The sequence below is a fragment of the Scyliorhinus torazame genome, chromosome 17, assembly GCF_047496885.1.
Source record: "Scyliorhinus torazame isolate Kashiwa2021f chromosome 17, sScyTor2.1, whole genome shotgun sequence".
Taxonomy (NCBI): Eukaryota; Metazoa; Chordata; class Chondrichthyes; order Carcharhiniformes; family Scyliorhinidae; genus Scyliorhinus; species Scyliorhinus torazame.
The window spans coordinates 188,484,679-188,502,421 of NC_092723.1; the positions used below are offsets into that span (position 1 = coordinate 188,484,679).

At 51.8% G+C, this 17,743-nt stretch overlaps 1 protein-coding gene across 1 annotated transcript in view; it reads right to left on the reverse strand.

Moving 5' to 3' along the window:
- Positions 1-393: 393 nt before the first annotated feature.
- The window catches only part of syt17 (synaptotagmin XVII), a 92,110-nt gene continuing 74,760 nt past the window's right edge, over positions 394-17,743 (reverse strand). The window contains 1 exon segment of the mRNA XM_072479821.1: positions 394-1,650. Coding sequence (XP_072335922.1) covers positions 1,454-1,650 — 197 coding nt within the window. The 3' untranslated portion in view covers positions 394-1,453.

Below are 17,743 nucleotides of genomic sequence, written 5' to 3' on the forward strand. Positions count from 1 at the left end.
GCCTTCGCCACGGTCTCCACCATGGTGGAGGCGGAAGAGACTCCCTCCACAGCGCATGCGCGGGAATGCCGTGAGCAGCCGCTAACGCTCCCGCGCATGCGCCGCCTGGAGATGTCATTTCCGCGCCAGCTGGCGAGGCACCAAAGGCCTTTTCCGCCAACTGGCGGGGTGGAGATTAGTCCGGCGCGGGCCTAGCCCCTTAAGGTTGGGGCCCGGCCCCCAAAGATGCAGAGGCGGCGCGATGCCCAACTGATCTGCGCCGTTTTGGGCGCCGGTCGGCGGACATCGCGCCGATACCGGAGAATTTCACCCCTGATTAGTTAATAATTTAGTCTTTATATTAATAGATATATGTTAAAGCACTTCACCAATTTCAAAAGAATATATTGGCAATATAAAGTTTACTTTTAATTAATACTCATTCACAGCCTATCATATACAAGTACATTATAATTTACACTGAACATGTATATTATATCTGTGACACCCACATAGAAATAAACTTTTTCAATCCTGAATAGCGTAATAAATAATACAATTTATCTAAGCTATTCCCAATTATTCCCAACCGGCTTATAATGGGCACAGGTAATTACTCCATCAGCAGCACCGCGTGACAAAATGAATTCATGGCACCTATACATTTGCTTTATTTGAATATATACTTTGAACCAAAACAATGTGCTCTAAAATTGTGAATAAGCATCTATTAAAACACAGATGGCAAAAGCTTTTAACCGGCAACCTTCTGACTGGATAACTAGAATTACAGCCATACACCATTCTAGCTAAGGACTCAAATACTAAATACCAACCACACAAGACTATCTGTAGAATATGTTGTATCTATATATCATTCTACCAAAATATCCTGACACGAGGAATATAAGAGCTCTGCACAATTGAGGAACAGTTCTATGGATCTCAGCTCTTCATTACAACACTACTGTGTTCAAATACCTATCTAATGTACCGATAATCTATCGGTGGCAGGTTTTGATTATTGATAAGCATGGTGGAATCACATAGAGCACTGCAGATAATGACAGTCATATCCATAGAATAACAGTAATCTTTCAAATATTGATGGCTTTCACAAACACAAACCCCATCAATAAAATTCAAATTTAAGCTATTTCATCACTTACACCAAGGAAGCTCATGTTGATCTTTTTAAGTGTATAATAGGGACCGCCAAATTCACCTTAAATCAATAATTTCTTCTGTTAGTGTGACAGTGTATGGTTCTGAATGAATCCCTTTATTAGCGCTCCAAAATAAATTTGCTATGTTTAATGCCGCAGAGATTTGGTTTTAACATTACAAGTCAACGACAAAGTCAAGGAGGTGTTTTCCTTTGCCAAGAAACGTGAGCTAATGCTGCCTTTTCTTCGTCCAGTTAGTGACAACCCCAGCAAGATTCAGCATGGTGGTGGTGGGTGAGGGGATCCCATCACGTCACTTCCAGTGATGCCGAGGAGACCCGGTCACACTCAGCACGGGAACGGAGACTGTGCCATTGCTCCGATGAGGTCCTGTGAACATTCAGCAGACGGCGCCAGTGGTTGGACTCTGGTGCACCTGTGGAGTACTGACCAATGACAATCCGACCAACAAAATCATTGCTGCTTTTCATGTTGTGACCATAGACTAAAAAGGAAATGGACAATTAGTTCAGTGGATGCCATTACACAAAGCTGCAGGTTCACAGCAACACAATCACGAGCTGACACAAGCAGACAAACTCTAAAATACGTTCCTCTCGATACAGCCGCCGATGATTCTGTGAAGGAACAACATGGTTCACTTGATGATTATTATTTATACCTGTCAATATTGATTGTACAATTTGCCACTGTTTTAACATTAGGTCAGTTTTATCTTGTAATAAGACAATTATTTTGTCACATAGTCATTACTAAAAGTTTCAGAAAAATCAAATTGATCCTGAATTTCAGCCACATAATTAAACTCTGCAGTTTTATCCATCAATCGGACAGGAATCCCGGGCTGAACTTTCAGTTGCAATTATAGGAATGGCCAAAGATGTAAACAATTTACAGCCTTAATGGGATTGCAAACCGCAACAAACTTTACCTGCACTTTACTTACCTCGAGCTATTACTCTAAACCACCACAGGCATTGTGCAAAATCCATTGTCCATAAGACCATAAGACATAGGAGCGGACGTAAGGCCATTCGGCCCATCGAGTCCACTCCACCATTCAATCATGGCTGATTCCAACTCCATTTACCCGCTCTCTCTCCATAGCCCTCAATTCCCCGAGAAATCAAGAATTTATCAACTTCTGTCTTAAAGACACTCAACGTCCCGGCCTCCACCGCCCTCTGTGGCAATGAATTCCACAGACCCACCACTCTCTGGCTGAAGACATTTCTCCTCATCTCTGTTCTAAAGTGACTCCCTTTTATTCTAAGGCTGTGCCCCCGGGTCCTAGTCTCCCCTGCTAATGGAAACAACTTCCCTACATCCACCCTATCTAAGCCATTCATTATCTTGTAAGTTTCTATTAGATCTCCCCTCAACCTCCTAAACTCCAATGAATATAATCCCAGGATCCTCAGACGTTCATCGTATGTTAGGCCTACCATTCCTGGGATCATCCGTGTGCATCTCCGCTGGACCCTCTCCAGTGCCAGTATGTCCTTCCTGAGGTGTGGGGCCCAAAATTGCTCACAGTATTCTAAATGGGGCCTAACTAGTGCTTTATAAAGCTTCAGAAGTGCATCCCTGCTTTTATATTCCAAGCCTCTTGAGATAAATGACAACATTGCATTTGCTTTCTTAATTACGGACTCAACCTGCAAGTTTACCTTTAGAGAATCCTGGACTAGGACTCCCAAGTCCCTTTGCACTTCAGCATTATGAATTTTGTCACCGTTTAGAAAATAGTCCATGCCTCTATTCTTTTTTCCAAAGTGCAAGACCTCGCACTTGACCACGTTGAATTTCATCAGCCATTTCTTGGACCACTCGCCTAAACTGTCTAAATCTTTCTGCAGCCTCTCCACCTCCTCAATACTACCTGCCCCTCCGCCTATCTTTGTATCATCGGCAAACTTAGCCAGAATGCCTCCAGTCCCGTCATCTAGATTGTTAATATATAAAGAGAACAGCTGTGGTCCCAACACTGAACCCTGCGGGACACCACTCGTCACCGGTTGCCATTCCTAAAAAGAACCTTTTCTCCCAACTCTCTGCCTTCTGCCTGACAGCCAATCATCAATCCATGTTAGTACCTTGCCTCGAATACCATGGGCCCTTATTTTACTCAGCAGTCTCCTGTGAGGCACCTTAACAAAGGCCTTTTGGAAGTCAAGATAGATAACATCCATTGGCTCTCCTTGGTCTAACCTATTTGTTATCTCTTCAAAGAACTCTAACAGGTTTGTCAGGCACGACCTCCCCTTACTAAATCCATGCTGATTTGTCCTAATCCGACCCTGCACTTCCAAGAATTTAGAAATCTCATCCTTAACAATGGATTCTAGAATCTTGCCAACAACCGAGGGTAGGCTCATTGGCCTATAATTTTTCATCTTTTTTCTTGTTCCCTTCTTGAACAGGGGGGTTACAACAGTGACTTTCCAATCCACTGGGACTTTCCCTGACTCCAGTGACTTTTGAAAGATCATAACTAACGCCTCCACTATTTCTTCAGCTATCTCCTTTAGAACTCTAGGATGTAGCCCATCTGGGCCCGGAGATTTATCAATTTTTAGACCTCTTAGTTTCTCTAGCACTTTCTCCTTTGTGATGGCTACCATATTCAACTCTGCCCCCTGACTCTCCTGAATTGTTGGGATATTACTCATGTCTTCTACTGTGAAGACTGACGCAAAGTACTTATTTAGTTCCTCAGCTATTTCCTTGTCTCCCATCACTAGATTACCAGCGTCATTTTGGAGCGGCCCAATGTCTACTTTTGCCTCCCGTTTGTTTTTATTGTCCATAAAATAGACGGTAAACTCTAACGGCAGCTCCACGCCCAAACCGGAGCGAGATATAGGCGGTAAATCTTGTGAGAGGTCTCTTGCGGGATTTGCCCGGCTCGCCACACTTCGCAAGATCTAACGGGATCAATGGGTGGGATCCAGATCAGGCTAATCTGTATATTAACAGAGTTACCCAAGGTGCGGGATTAAACCCCCTTGCCTAGGAGACCCCGAATGAGCGGCAGTTAGTACTGCTCTCCGCAAATGGGGACCAGGCGTACCGGCACTTGGGAAAATCTCCCAGGGGATCAGGTGCCCCTGAGTGGCAGGGCTCTGGGCAGGGTGATATCCTGGCATGCCTGATGCCACCTAGGCACCCTGGCACTGCTGGACTGACACTCTGGCAGTGCCACCTGTGTGCAACCCTGTGCGGCCTCAGTGGGGCGTACCCCACAGTCGCCCCAAATTGAAGCCGAGTCCCGTTAGCAGGGTCTTTCTCGGCACTGTGAGCGGCTAACCGCTCTCAACAAGAGAGTTTGTTCACTTTCGTTAAATCGCGCCCAGAATCTTCCTGGATTATCATTTTGTAACGATTATGATCCAATTTACTTAAACCCACGATACATTTAAAAACATTTCTCAAATGAAGTTTCAGCAAAACAGTGACATTTAGAACAGATAGTGTGAGACATCTCTGCATGTTAACAAGCTTTATATTCAGTTACGTCAGGTCTACGCCGAGATAATCTTACACATTCCCCAATGACTGGCGAAATGTTACACAAACTTTGGATCACGTTGTTTGTCTACATTTTAAACGAGGAGAATTTAAATATTTAAAATAAACACTAGAATGAAGGTATTAAGGATAACGGTGAAACATTTTCAATAGAGTTACTTTTTTGAAAAGTCGGCCAATCTGTTGCAGTGTTTGATTTCCCCCCAAGCGTGTGGAGCGTATATTTCGTATTGATATTAGATTGAATCCCAAATGGGAATTAATTAGTCCGCTCCTAACCAAATGGGAGTTTGAAAAGGGATGTTTGTTAAATATCTGGGGCGTCATTCTCCGACCCCCCAGAGGGTCGGAGAATGGCCGTTGGCCGCCGTGAATCCCGCCCCCGCCGGTTGCCGAAGTCTCCGAAGGGAGAAAAGTCGGCGGGGCGTTAATGGCGCCGCTGCCGCGGAGAATGTCACGGGTCTGCGCAAGGCAGCCGATTTTCGGCCTGCCGATATTCTCCCTTCCGGATGGGCCGAAGTCCCGTCGACGTGATGACCGTTCACGTCGACGTAAATTAAACCTCCTTTTCATCGGCGTGACCCGGTGCTCCAGGCTCACACCGACCAGCGAGGAGGTGAGTGACGGCCTGGGGGGTTGGCTCTGGGCAGGCGATGGCGTGGCCGCAGTCTGAATGCGTGAGGAGAGGTGTGTCTCGGCTTGTGTGTGTGTGTGTGTGTGTGTGTGTGTGCGGCGGGGGGGGGTGGTTAGAGTAGGCTGGGCTCCGGGGGAGTGCCGGGAGGGGGTCCGTGCCGGGGTGGAGGCTGGGGAGGGGGGGGTCCGTGCCGGGGTGGAGGTTGGGGGGGGGGGTCCGTGCCGGGGTGGAGGTTGGGGGGGGGTTCCGTGCTGGGGTGGAGGTTGGGGGGGGGTCCGTGCTGGGGTGGAGGTTGGGGGTCCGTGCCGGGGTGGAGGTTGGGGGGGGGTCCGTGCTGGGGTGGAGGTTGGGGGGGGGGTCTGTGCCGGGGTGGAGGTTGGGGGGGGGTCCGTGCCGAGGTGGAGGTTGGGGGGGGGTCCGTGCCGGGGTGGAGGTTGGGGGGGGGTCCGTGCTGGGATGGAGGTTGGGTCCGTGCCGGGGTGGAGATTGGGGGGGGGGTCCATGCCGTGCCGGGGTGGAGGTTGGGGGGGGGTCCGTGCCGTGCCGGGGTGGAGGTTGGTGGTTGGGGTGGGGTCCGTGCTGGGGTGGAGTTTGGGGGGGGGTCCGTGCCGGGGTGGAGGCTGGGGGGGGGGGTCCGTGCCATGCCGCGGTGAGGTTGGGGGGGCTCAGTGCCGGGGTGGAGGTTGGGGGGGGGTCCGTGCTGGGGTGGAGTTTGGGAGGGGTCCGTGCTGGGGTGAGGTTGGGGGGGGGTCAGTGCCGGGGTGGAGGTTGGGGGGTGGGTCCGTGCCGGGGTGGAGGTTGGGGGGGGGGGTCCGTGCCGGGGTGGAGGTTGGGGGGGGGGGGTCCGTGCCGGGGTGGAAGTTGGGGGGGGGGTCCGTGCCGGGGTGGAGGTTGGGGGGGGGTCCTTGCTGGGGTGTAGGTTGGGGGGGGGGGGAGTCCGTGCCGTGCCGGGGTGAGGTTGGGGGGCGTCCGTGCCGGGGTGGAGGTTGGGGGGGGGTCCGTGCTGGGGTGGAGGTTGGGGGGGGTCCGTGCCGAGGAGGGGGATGGGAGGGCAAGTGAGTTGGTCCACCTGGCCAGGTGCCAGCCTCCAACAGTTAGACCCATGCGGTCCATGCCACCTGGCTGGGGGGAGGAGGGGATATGGGGGATATGGGGGAGGGGGGATATGGGGGAGGGGGGATATGGGGGAGGGGGGATATGGGGAGGGGGATTATGGGGGAGGGGGGATATGGGGGAGGGGGGATATGGGGGATATGGGGAGGGGGGATATGGGGGAGGTGGGGATATGGGGGAGGGGGATATGGGGGATATGTGGGAGGGGGGATATGGGGGAGGGGGGATATGGGGAGGGGGGATATGGGGGATGTGGGGGAGGGGGGATATGGGGGAGGGGGGATATGGAGGATATGGGGGAGGGGGGATATGGGGGATAAGGGGGAGGGGGGGATATGGGGGAGGGAGGATATGGGGGATATGGGGGAGAGGGGATATGGGGGAGGGGGATATGGGGAGGGGGGATATGAGGGATATGAGGGAGGGGGGATATGGGGGAGGGGGGATATGGGGAGGGGGATATGGGGGAGGGGGGATATGGGGGAGGGGGGATATGGGGGAGGGGGGATATGGGGGAGGGGGGGATATGGGGGATATGGGGGAGGGGGGATATGGGGGAGGGGGATATGGGGGATATGGGGGAGGGGGATATGGGGGATATGGGGGAGGGGGGATATGGGGGAGGGGGGATATGGGGAGGCTCACCCTGCCAGCTCTGACGAGGTTGTTCACCTTCTTGTGGCACTGGGTGCCTGTCCGTGGTGTCAGGGCCACAGCGGTGACGGCCTCTGCCACTTCCCTCCACAGACGCCGGCTGTGGCGTGGGGCAACTCTGCGGCCGTGCCCGGGATACAGGGCGTCCCTCCTCTGTTCCACCGCGTCCAGGAGCGCCTCCACATCACGTGACCCGAACCTCGGGGCTGAGCGACGGCCAGCCATCCAGTCGGGTGGTCCGGTCGGGTGTTCCGGTCGGGTGGGGGGGAGCAGCGCGGCCTTATGAGCCGTCACGCCGTGCGGCGCGTATGACGCTGCACGGCATGAACCACTGCGCAAGCGCGGATCCCGTTACGTCGCTGCTAGCCCATTTCGGGCTGGAGACTATCGACCCATTTTTCCGACGTGACGCAAGTCGGATTTGCGCCGTTTTTTGCGCCGATCGGCGGACTTTCCGCCGATAACGGAGAATTTCGCCCCTGAAAGGCAAAGTTTTAAAGGCCCCAGACATAAAAAAATAAAATAAAATAAAAACCAGCAGCATTAAAACCTCTGCTGCCCTCAACAGATTTGATTTTGAAATACAACCTTTGTAAATAAGATGCTTTCTAACGACAAAGGATGTAATTCTGAGGCTGTATAAGGCTCTGGTCGGGCCACATTTGGAGCATTATGGGCAGTTTTGGGAAGGATGTGCTGGCCTTGGAAAGGGTCCAGAGGAGGTTCACAAGAATGATCCCTGGAATGAAGAGCTTGTCGAATGAGGAACGTTTGAGGACTCTGGGTCTGTACTCGGAGTTTAGAAGGATGAGAGAGGAACTTATTGAAACTTACAGGATACTGCGAGGCCTGGATAGAGTGGACGTGGAGAGGATGTTTCCACTTGTAGGAAAAACTAGAACCAGAGGACACCATCTCAGACTAAAGGGACAATCCTTTAAAACAGAGATGAGGAGGAATTTCTTCAGCCAGAGGTTGGTGAATCTGTGGAACTCTTTGCCGCAGAAGGCTGTGGAGGCCAATTCACTGAGTGTCTTTAAGACAGAGATAGATAGGTTCTTGATAATAAGGGGATCGGGGGTTATGGGGATTAGTAAAATATTAGCCATGATTGAATGGCGGTCAGACTCGATGGGCCGAGTGGCCCAATTCTGCTCCTATGACTTATGGTCTCATGACTTCACACTTCAGACACAAACATGCAAGTGAAATGAAAATAAGGAGCAAAAATTGAACCTAAAGTATATGAATAGTGAATGAACTCAGCATTGCTGTTACTCAGTTTAAAATATCCAGCCTGTCACTGTGAGGGATCAACCAACAATAATAACAGACACGCGGAAGGAATCTTGAGATCGAGCAGGATGCAGGACTGGAGTCCGTGACAAACTTAGATTTATTTTGCATTTGTATTTATCGCCTTTTATATTTTCAATTTGTCCAAAGTTCTTCAAAGCCAATGAGTTTCTTGCTGAATTGTGGTGCGTGCTGTCAAATGGGAAAGTGCCGCAGTTTTACTGATGCACAAGGAACAGGAAGATGGATATTCTGGTATTTGTGACTGGTTGAAAATCAGGGCCTGGATTCTCCCCGACCCGGCGGGGCGGGGGGTCCCGGCGGGATGGAGTGGCGGGAACCACTCCAGCGTCGGGTCGCCCCAAAGGTGCGGATTTCTCCGCACCTTTCGAGGCCAAGCCCTCACCTAGAGGGGCGAGGCCCGCGCTGGAGTGGTTGGCGCGCTGCCGGCCGACGGGAAAGGCCTTTAGCGCCACGCCAGCCGGGGCCGAAAGGACTTTGCCGGCCGGCGGAAGTCCGCGCATGCGCGGGAGCGTCAGCGGCTGCTGAGGTCATCCCCGTGCAAGCGCAGGGGGAGGGGGGTCTCTTCCGCGTCGGCCATGGTGAAGACTGTGGCCGAGGCGGAGGGAAAAGAGTGCCCCCACGGCACAGGCCCGCCCGCGGATCGGTGGGCCCCGATCGCGGGCCAGGCCACGATTCACGCCAGCCCCCGGCGATTCTCCGACCCGGTGGTGTGTCGGAAAATCCCGCCCCTGGACGCTGAGAGGATTTCTCTACCCGTGCAATCTCTTATGTCCGTCCGAAAATACAGGTCATCCTTTGTCGTCACAGCTCGTCTGAAAATCTTCCAATCAGCACATTCTCAATCCCGCACTCAAATGTCAGCCTAGCTTAGGGGCCGACAGCTCAATATTTACCCCTCTGTATTTCAAATTGTCAGCATTTAGTTTATTTGAATACTAATCTTCTGTGGCCAGAATGTTCCAGCTCCGCCATGATGGAAATTCCTGCGGAGCTGCAGCTTGCCATTGGCTGCCGCTGAGATCTTACGTCCCACCAAAGTCTACGGCGTTTGGGGCTCGACGTTTGTGGGACTGGCCGATTCCACCAGTCAGAAGAACAGGAAAATCTCGCCCTTTGTTTCTCCCTCAGTCTCACTGATTGTTGTTGTTTCTGTATTTCACTGAGATCCCTTGCTGCCAGCATCAGCTCACATTTTCCCCACTTTGCAGTCGGGTTTTGATCTGAAGGATGACGGGGAAGTTATAACTGCCAGACAACACGGGGAGATTCCCCACTTCACAATGTGTTAGAATCCAGAAGCAAGTTGGGAAAGGTTGACACTGAAGTCTTCACTCCGGATTACAGTTATTTGCAGAGGAAACATAAAAATAGACCTCTTAACTCAACCACAGAACAGTTTTAGTAGGTATCGCTTTACATATGCTAAAGTAAATCCCAATTAATACCCTCCACCTGCACAGAATTAAACGATTGATATGCAATTAACATACTGAGGGATTTTGGGGCCAATTTGATACTGTTCACTGATGACTTGATGCATTGGACCTGTGCACCAGAAGAGATAGAAACTTAATGTTTTAAATCCTGCCGCAGTTCACCAGTTCAGGCCCTTCGAATCTCACTTCATTCGACTGGAAGCCACTTGGTTCATACAAGAGTGGCAAATCTTTTTTCACCAGTCTCTGGACGACACAGAGGTAGAAACTGGCCAATGGCAGGAGAGTGAAGTAGGCTGCTAGTGAACCAAAAGCCTGTGTTAAGCATACACGTTACCCTTTTCCATCTCATTGTGGATTACTTCAAGTTTTATTACGAGGTAATGCTCCACCTACTTGTGTGTCAAGGTTTTGTGTCATTTGGGCACCATGGCAATGCCATCTGGGTGCCAGCCTGGCACTGCCAGGTTGATACTGCCAAGGTGCCAAGCTGGCATTTTTTGCACACACGCGATGGGGCCGAGGGTGCGTGTTGGGTGTGTGTGTGGGCGGGGGGGGGAAGGGTCACTTCCATAGTGCACTCGGGCTGGTGTTGGGGGGGGGGGGGGGGTGGTCGAGGATCCCTTTGGGAGCCCCGGAGATTGGGATGGCATTTAAAATTGGTGTCCCGATCTCTCACTCCCCTGGGGAGCTCTGCTCGCCCCGTTGTACAAAACGGGGCTGTGCTCGCCGTGGCTGCGTGTTCCCCATTCAGGCCCCTTATCCAATGCCAGTCGCGTTGAATAGCCTTGGGCTGGATTCTCCGCCCTGCCGTGCCTGTGCACACCAGCGGGATTCTCCATTCCACCGGCTGGTCACTGGGATTTCCCATTGTGGGGCAGCCCCATACCGTCAGGAAACCCCCGGGCTACTGGCAAAATGGAGCATTCCGACGGCGAAGAATCCAGTCCCGTGTGTTTCTCGGCTTTGCGAGCACTGGGAAACACACGGCTAAACGTGCTCGCTCAAGCACTTTGTTCTCCTTTCTGAGAATCGCGCCCATTATTTGGCTTATCTAATAATTGATGAAGTGTCTGGGCAATCAGCTGCATCAATCTCGTCAGCTGTTGCCAAGGAATTGATGATGCTGATGGAATACTGATTGGAGACATTTATCGGTGTCAATTCATCAAAACAAAGTCAAAACTGACGACTGAACATTGGAAACTGCTTCAAGCTTAATCTGATTGTGATTTATACCAACCCATTAGTTCACCAAATCTCAGTTTTAGAGGAGATTTTGTCAATTGTATATTTAATAATGCAAACACATTGGAAATCAGCTTTAAGAATCAGAAAAAAACATTGGGCGGGATTCTCTCAGCCGTGGGCTGAACAGGAGAATCTCCGCGACCGGCGCGAATCGCGCCACACCGCCCCGCAGAGCGGAGAATCGGCGCCATTGGCGCCGGCATGGTCGACGCGGTGCCGGTCGGGGGCCGCTCGAGGGGTCCCCCTCGGCGATTCTCAGCCCGGGATGGGCCAAGCGGCCATAACAAAAAACGCTGCATCTCGCCGGCGCTGTTCTAACCTGTTCTTAGCCAGCGGGACCTCGGCGTGGGGTCTGGGGGCAGCCTGTGGGGGGGGGGGGGTTATCGACCCCCAGGGGAGGCATCCATTGTGGCCTGGCCTGCGACCGGGGCCCACCGATCGGCAGGTGAGCCTCTCGGGCTGGGGGCCTCCTTTTTTCCGCATGCGTTGGCCCCGCGGCGCCCAGTTGACACCGGGATCGGCAGCCGGAGCGGCGTGAACCGCTCCAGTGCCGTCCTGGCCCCCTGTAGGAGCCAGGATTGCTGATCCTGAGGCCGTGTTGACACCGTCGGGAAACGCGACGCCGTTCCCGGCAGCATCAACACTTAGCCTCAGGATCAGACAATCCCCCCATTGAATTTCATTATTATAAAAAATGGCTGTTTAATCATTTTAATCTGAACCTCGTTTTGTTATTTTGTCTCGAGAAATAAAAGCCCTCTCAATTTCAGACCACTTTCACTATGTTGTCAATTGATAAGCTTCATTTACCAGAGTTAATTTTAGTTTGTCTGATAAGGTTAATCTAGTATAAAGTTTAAAAATATGAACCGGAAATTTGATGCTAATGCTCTTTGATTCAGCAATATCTGCGAAGCAGGACATGGGCTTGCATCAACAATTCGGCATATCCTGAATTCTCACATGGGCCAGGTGGAATCAAACTGTGACCAGACAGAGTAGGAAGGTAACTTCGAGGCCAGGAGACATTAAGTGTGAGCAAGGAATTTTACCAAACAAAGATCTTGAGAGTGTTTTCATGAGGAAAATGATTAAAACTGAATTGTGGGCACTATTTTACAAGAATAGGTCATTAACCAGGTGATGCCTTTAGTACATGTCAGTACCCGCAAGACAAAATAAACGGATCCAATTCCAAAGAAACATAATTGCTCCTTTTTCATGGGAGGAGTTGTTCGGAATGATTGAACTGTTCTGTGAAGTGTTGCTCTTACTGTGGAGTGACTGCACGTGTTTCACATTGAGCGGTTCATCAACATTTTTTAAAATGTCCAATTTGGGAAATTATACACCAGCTACATTGGACACGGGACATTTCTCATTCCTTTCAATTACAGCAGTGCACAATCCTTCCTTAAAAATGTATCCTTTCGGTCAGAATTCTCTGAAATTCTAAAAATATAGAACAATTTGTTGAAATGGATTATTGTATTGAGAGATTTTGTTGGATATTTGATCACAGCGCGTTTTTATTTTTTTAAATTCTAAATGTTTTACTGTTAAACACATTCAAATCAAACATTTAACTCAAGTACTTTAGCCACGCACTGGGACCCAAAACAGATCCATATCTGCAAAACTGATCTGGTTCTACAAGAAAAATATTTCATCCAACATTGGCAAGCACAATGAAGCTGCTAAAGTTTCTCATGAGAGTAGATTATGCACCAAAAACCACCCTCAAACACAATCCAAAGTGAGATTCTGAATTGCTGCTAATATTTGCTTATGTTCTACGTCACTGGTTTCTGTCAATCACAAAGCCAGGGCTGCCAGTCTGGAGTAGAGCCGGATCAGGATGCCAAATATGGCCGAACAGTTTGAAATATTGGATGCATGCTTCAAATATAATTTTCAGTTACTCTCAAAGGACAAGAGTGACCTTTCAAAAAAGCAAATGTGTCCTCTGGAGCGCTTCACATCTTTACATTTGAGTATAAGGGGCGTCATTCTCCGACCCCCCTCCGGGTCGGAGAATGGCCGTTGGCCGCCGTGAATCCCGCCCCCGCCGAAGTCTCCGGTACCGGAGATTGGGCGGGGCGGGAATCGGGCCGCGCCGGTTGGCGGGACCCCCCGCTGGATTCTCCGGCCCGGATGGGCCGAAGTCCCACCCAGAAATTGCCTGTCCCACCGGCTGGTATTTACTGGCGGGACCAGGCGGCGTGGGCGGGCTCCGGGGTCCTGGGGGGGGTGCTCGGGGCGATCTGGCCCCGGGGGGTGCCCCCACGGTGGCCTGGCCCGCGATCGGGGCCCACCGATCCGCGGGCTGGCCTGTGTCGTGGGGGCACTCTTTCCCTTCCGCCTCGGCCACGGCCTCCACCATGGCGGAGGCGGAAGAGACTCTCCCCACTGCGCATGCGCCGGGAAACTGACAGCGGCCGCTGACGTTCCCGCGCATGCACCGGGAAACTGACAGCGGCCGCTGACGCTCCCGCGCATGCGCCGCATTTCCGCGCCAGCTGGCGGGGCAACAAACGCCATTTCCGCCAGCTGGCGGGGCGGAAATCCCTCCGGCGTCAGCCTAGCCCCTCAATGTTGGGGCTCGGCCCCCAAAGATGCGGAGCATTCCGCACCTATGGGCCGGCGCGATGCCCGTCTGATTGGCGCCGTTTTGGCGCCAGTCGGCGGACATCGCGCCGTTGGGGGAGAATTTCGCCCAAGGTCTTCAAAATACACAGCAATATCAATATATTAGCACAAAGCATAATATATATAAACAAAGAGCCAGAAATGCAGGATAGGAGAACAGGGAGCTTCCTCGCCACTTTTACACAGCGGAGTAAGGAATTTATTAAACCAGGAACATCGATGTCATGATGTGCAAACATGCAACCAATGAACACTCAGAATAGGACACAACCAATGGGCAGTCAGGACACTCAGAGGTGGAATCACCACAAGGGGGCATGACATAAACACTATAAAAAGAAAGAGGCAGGGTGTGAGACGCAGTAATTTCTGTCCATTGTGTACCTTAAACACTTGCAACAAATTCCCCACTGCATTTTAAACCTTTCTAATGTTTGCCCACCAAACCCAGAGTCGTGAGCTTGAAGAGTTCAAACATTGATTTCTGCAGCTTGGAAATGCTTTGTGAACATTATTTTTGCATTTATTATAACAAATGCCTGCACTTTCTTCCAACACAGGATCATCCCACCATGGGTGACCTGACCGAACCTCCCCCCCCCGACCCAGCGGGACCCCACCCCAGGAACCCCTGTGATAGGGAGACCCTCCACAGGGTCCCCTGTAATAGCAGGATCCCCACATGGGGGGAACCGTATTACAGGGGTCCCTGTGGGCATCCACCCTATTGCAGGGACCCTCTTTTACAGGGATCCCTGTGGGGATCCCCCTATCACAGGGATTCCTGTGGTGGTCCCTCAATTACAGGGGTTGCTGTGGTGGAGGAGGGCTGGGCAGGTAGTGCATTGTTCAGGGTGGGGGGGTCTCAGGTGGGCTGGATGGTCTCTACCAACATAGCCCTAGCGTGGTGGACCTCGCAGTGGGAAAAGGGGGCCCCCATGGCCGACCGGGGGGTCCATCACGTCAAGGCCACGCTGGTAGAAAGTAGAAGTGATCTGTGTCCACATGATTCCCAGCCACGGGCACCTGAGGATCACGGGAGGCCGGAGTACAGGGCTCCGGGCCCGTTTATTCGATGCAAATGTGTCATTAAGACCAATCTGTATTTATTTACATACCCCCGCCGACATGCATTGTGGACCGCGTTGACATCGCCAGCAGGGGGTCGGAGCAGCATATTTGGATCGGGACCTGGCAGGGGCAGCAGGGAGGTGCGGGCAGGCATCTCAAGATTAACGTGACAGAGGCTTTACATGTATGAGGTGTGACATGTTTAACAGTGAACCGTTTACAGTGACAGATTTCCATTTCCCCTAATTATGGATAAAGACCGCCCTCCAGTGCCCACTCCAGTCCTCACTCTCGGTTTGTTGTGGTCCACTGGCACGTCTAAATGTGCCCCCACCTTGGACACCAACATTCAAGTCACGCATTTGGCTCCAGATATTCCACAGTGGTCGCCAGTGTTGACCTCGGTGCCACGCATGGTCAGCACCATCTCCTGTACCTGCAGCCTTTGGGATTCCTCCAATCGGCCTTACAGTCGCTGGAATGTCGCTGACGGCCATCCTGAATCTGGCGGGCGTGTCCCACAGACTGCATCAGCTCTGGGAGGCTCGGAATCTGTCTGGGACCCAGCTGAGTCCTGGGATCCAGCAGACCTCCGACTGCTGTCTCCTGTGGATGTTCCTGCCTCCCCCTGATGTGCATCATCTGGTGCTCACCAGATTGGGCCCCAGAAGCCTGTCCACTAATGGCGCCCACCGAGGTGTGTCTCTGTTCTGGTGAAAGGTGGGGTGACAGCTGTGACACATCACTGGGAGTCTCCTCGGAGCTCTCCTCCGAGGTGGTCTCTTGGGTGGCGGGGGAGGGTGGTGGGGCGGGGGGAAATGACTCTGGATGGCCCGGCCCCATCAGATGGAGATCCTCCGAGAGAATGGACATGTGGCCAGTGAGAGGGAAGGATCATTTTGTCTGACATGAACAACTCGCTAGAGACGGGTCATCTGGGTGAAGGGGCAGTGGATCCTCACCTCCCTGGCGCAGGCCAACCTCACTGTGTGTGACTGCTCTCTCCTCTGACAACCCCGCGATTTCCAGGGCCCGTTCCTCACAGAGGGTGAGGACTCAAATCACTGGGACTACTGCCCCATCTTGGCCCTTTCCCACTTATTATGGGCTATCTTCTCCTGCGGGGACAAAGAGGGCATTGTGAGCCGCATGCTTAGTGGGTCAGTGAGCCTCTATAACAGGTGGCATGGGTGGGCACCTGGACATGAAGGGGCTGTGCTGCTGGGTGCCAGGGGTTCTGAGGGATAAGCACAAGATCGATGTGGGGAGGGTGCAAGGTGCTAGCCAGTGGATTCGGGGGGGGGGGGGCAGTTTGGCAATTTGAGGGGGGGCAGGTGGAAGTGATGTCAGGAGAAAGGTGGTAACTTCCCCTTGCTGCTCATTGGAGGTCGTTGGCCTTCTTCCGATATTGGACGTGGGTGGTTCTGGTCATGCTGCCCGCACTGACAGTCACTGCCTTCCGGGCGGCATTGGTGACCCTGCTGTTGGTCCCCTGATCCCCTTGGGGGAACAGGACATCCCGCCTCTCATTAACGGCATTGAGAAGCCTGGTCAGGTCGGCATCACCAATGCGAGGAGCAGATCTGCGCCCTGCCATGATTGTGTGCTGACTGGGAGTGAGTGCTGAGGGAGCGTTTAAAGCAGCTCCCTCTTGTTAGCGGGGAGACGCCGAGGCTCGAGTCTGGCCAATCAGACGGTGAGGGAGTCTGGAATGGCAAGAACCTCATGGGGGCTCATTTTTGGCACTAAGTGCCGTTGAATACGGACCGCGATCTCGCCAATGAGGCCTTCGTAAAACACTCTGCCAAATGCTCAAAACCGGACTTTGCCATTTTTCAGTTGAATTGTGTCCCCTGTTTAATCAATTTATTTAGATTCAGAGCCGGAGTCTCAGAATCAACTACGTCCCTCTCCAACTTGATGAAAGATTCTATCATATTATGGTCGCTCCTCCCCAAGGGGCCTCGCACTGCTGGATTGTTAATGATTCCTTTCTCATTACACAACACCCAGTCCAGGATGGACTGCTCTCAAGTTGGTTCTTCAATGTATTAGTCCAGAAAACCATCCCTTATGCACTTTAGGAATTCCTTCTCTATGGTATTGTTACTAATTTGATTTGCCCAATCTATATGCAGATTAAAGTCAGCCATAATTACAGATGTTCCTTTGTCACATGCATCTGTACTTTCCAGTTAAATGTCATTCCCAACATCACCACAGTTTAGGGTCTGTATACAACTCCCACTAATGTTTTTTAACCCTTGCTGTTTCTCAGCTCCACCCAGACAGATTCCACATTGCTGGAGCTAATATCCTCTCTCACTATTAATTTGCTCTTTAACCAGCAGTATAATCCCTTTTTCATTTTTTCCGTCCTTCCCAAATATTAAATACATTGCCTTGCTTCTCTCTAATTTGGGCAGTGACATCTAGTTTGGCCTCGGTACTGGGGGAATGCCCCTTCTGAATAGCAATGCTCAATTGTTATGCTCAGTGGTTAGCACTGCTACCTCACAACTCCAGGGACCCGGGTTCGATTCCGGCCTCGGGTAACTGTCTGTGCGGAGTCTGCACGTTTTCCCCGTGCCTGCATGGGTTTCCTCCGGGTGCTCCGGTTTCCTCCCACAGTCCAAAGATGTGCAGGTTAGGTGGACTGGGTGCAGAGGAGATTCACTAGGTTAATCCCAGAGCTGAAGGGGTTGGATTACGAGGAGAGGTTGAGTAGACTGGGACTGTACTCGTTGGAATTTAGAAGGATGCGGGGGGGGATCTTATCGAAACATTTAAAATTATGAAGGGAATAGATAGGATAGATGCGGGCAGGTTGTTTCCACTGGCGGGTAAAAGCAGAACTAGGGGGCATAGCCTCAAAATAAGGGGAAGTAGATTTAGGACTGAGTTTAGGAGGAACCTCT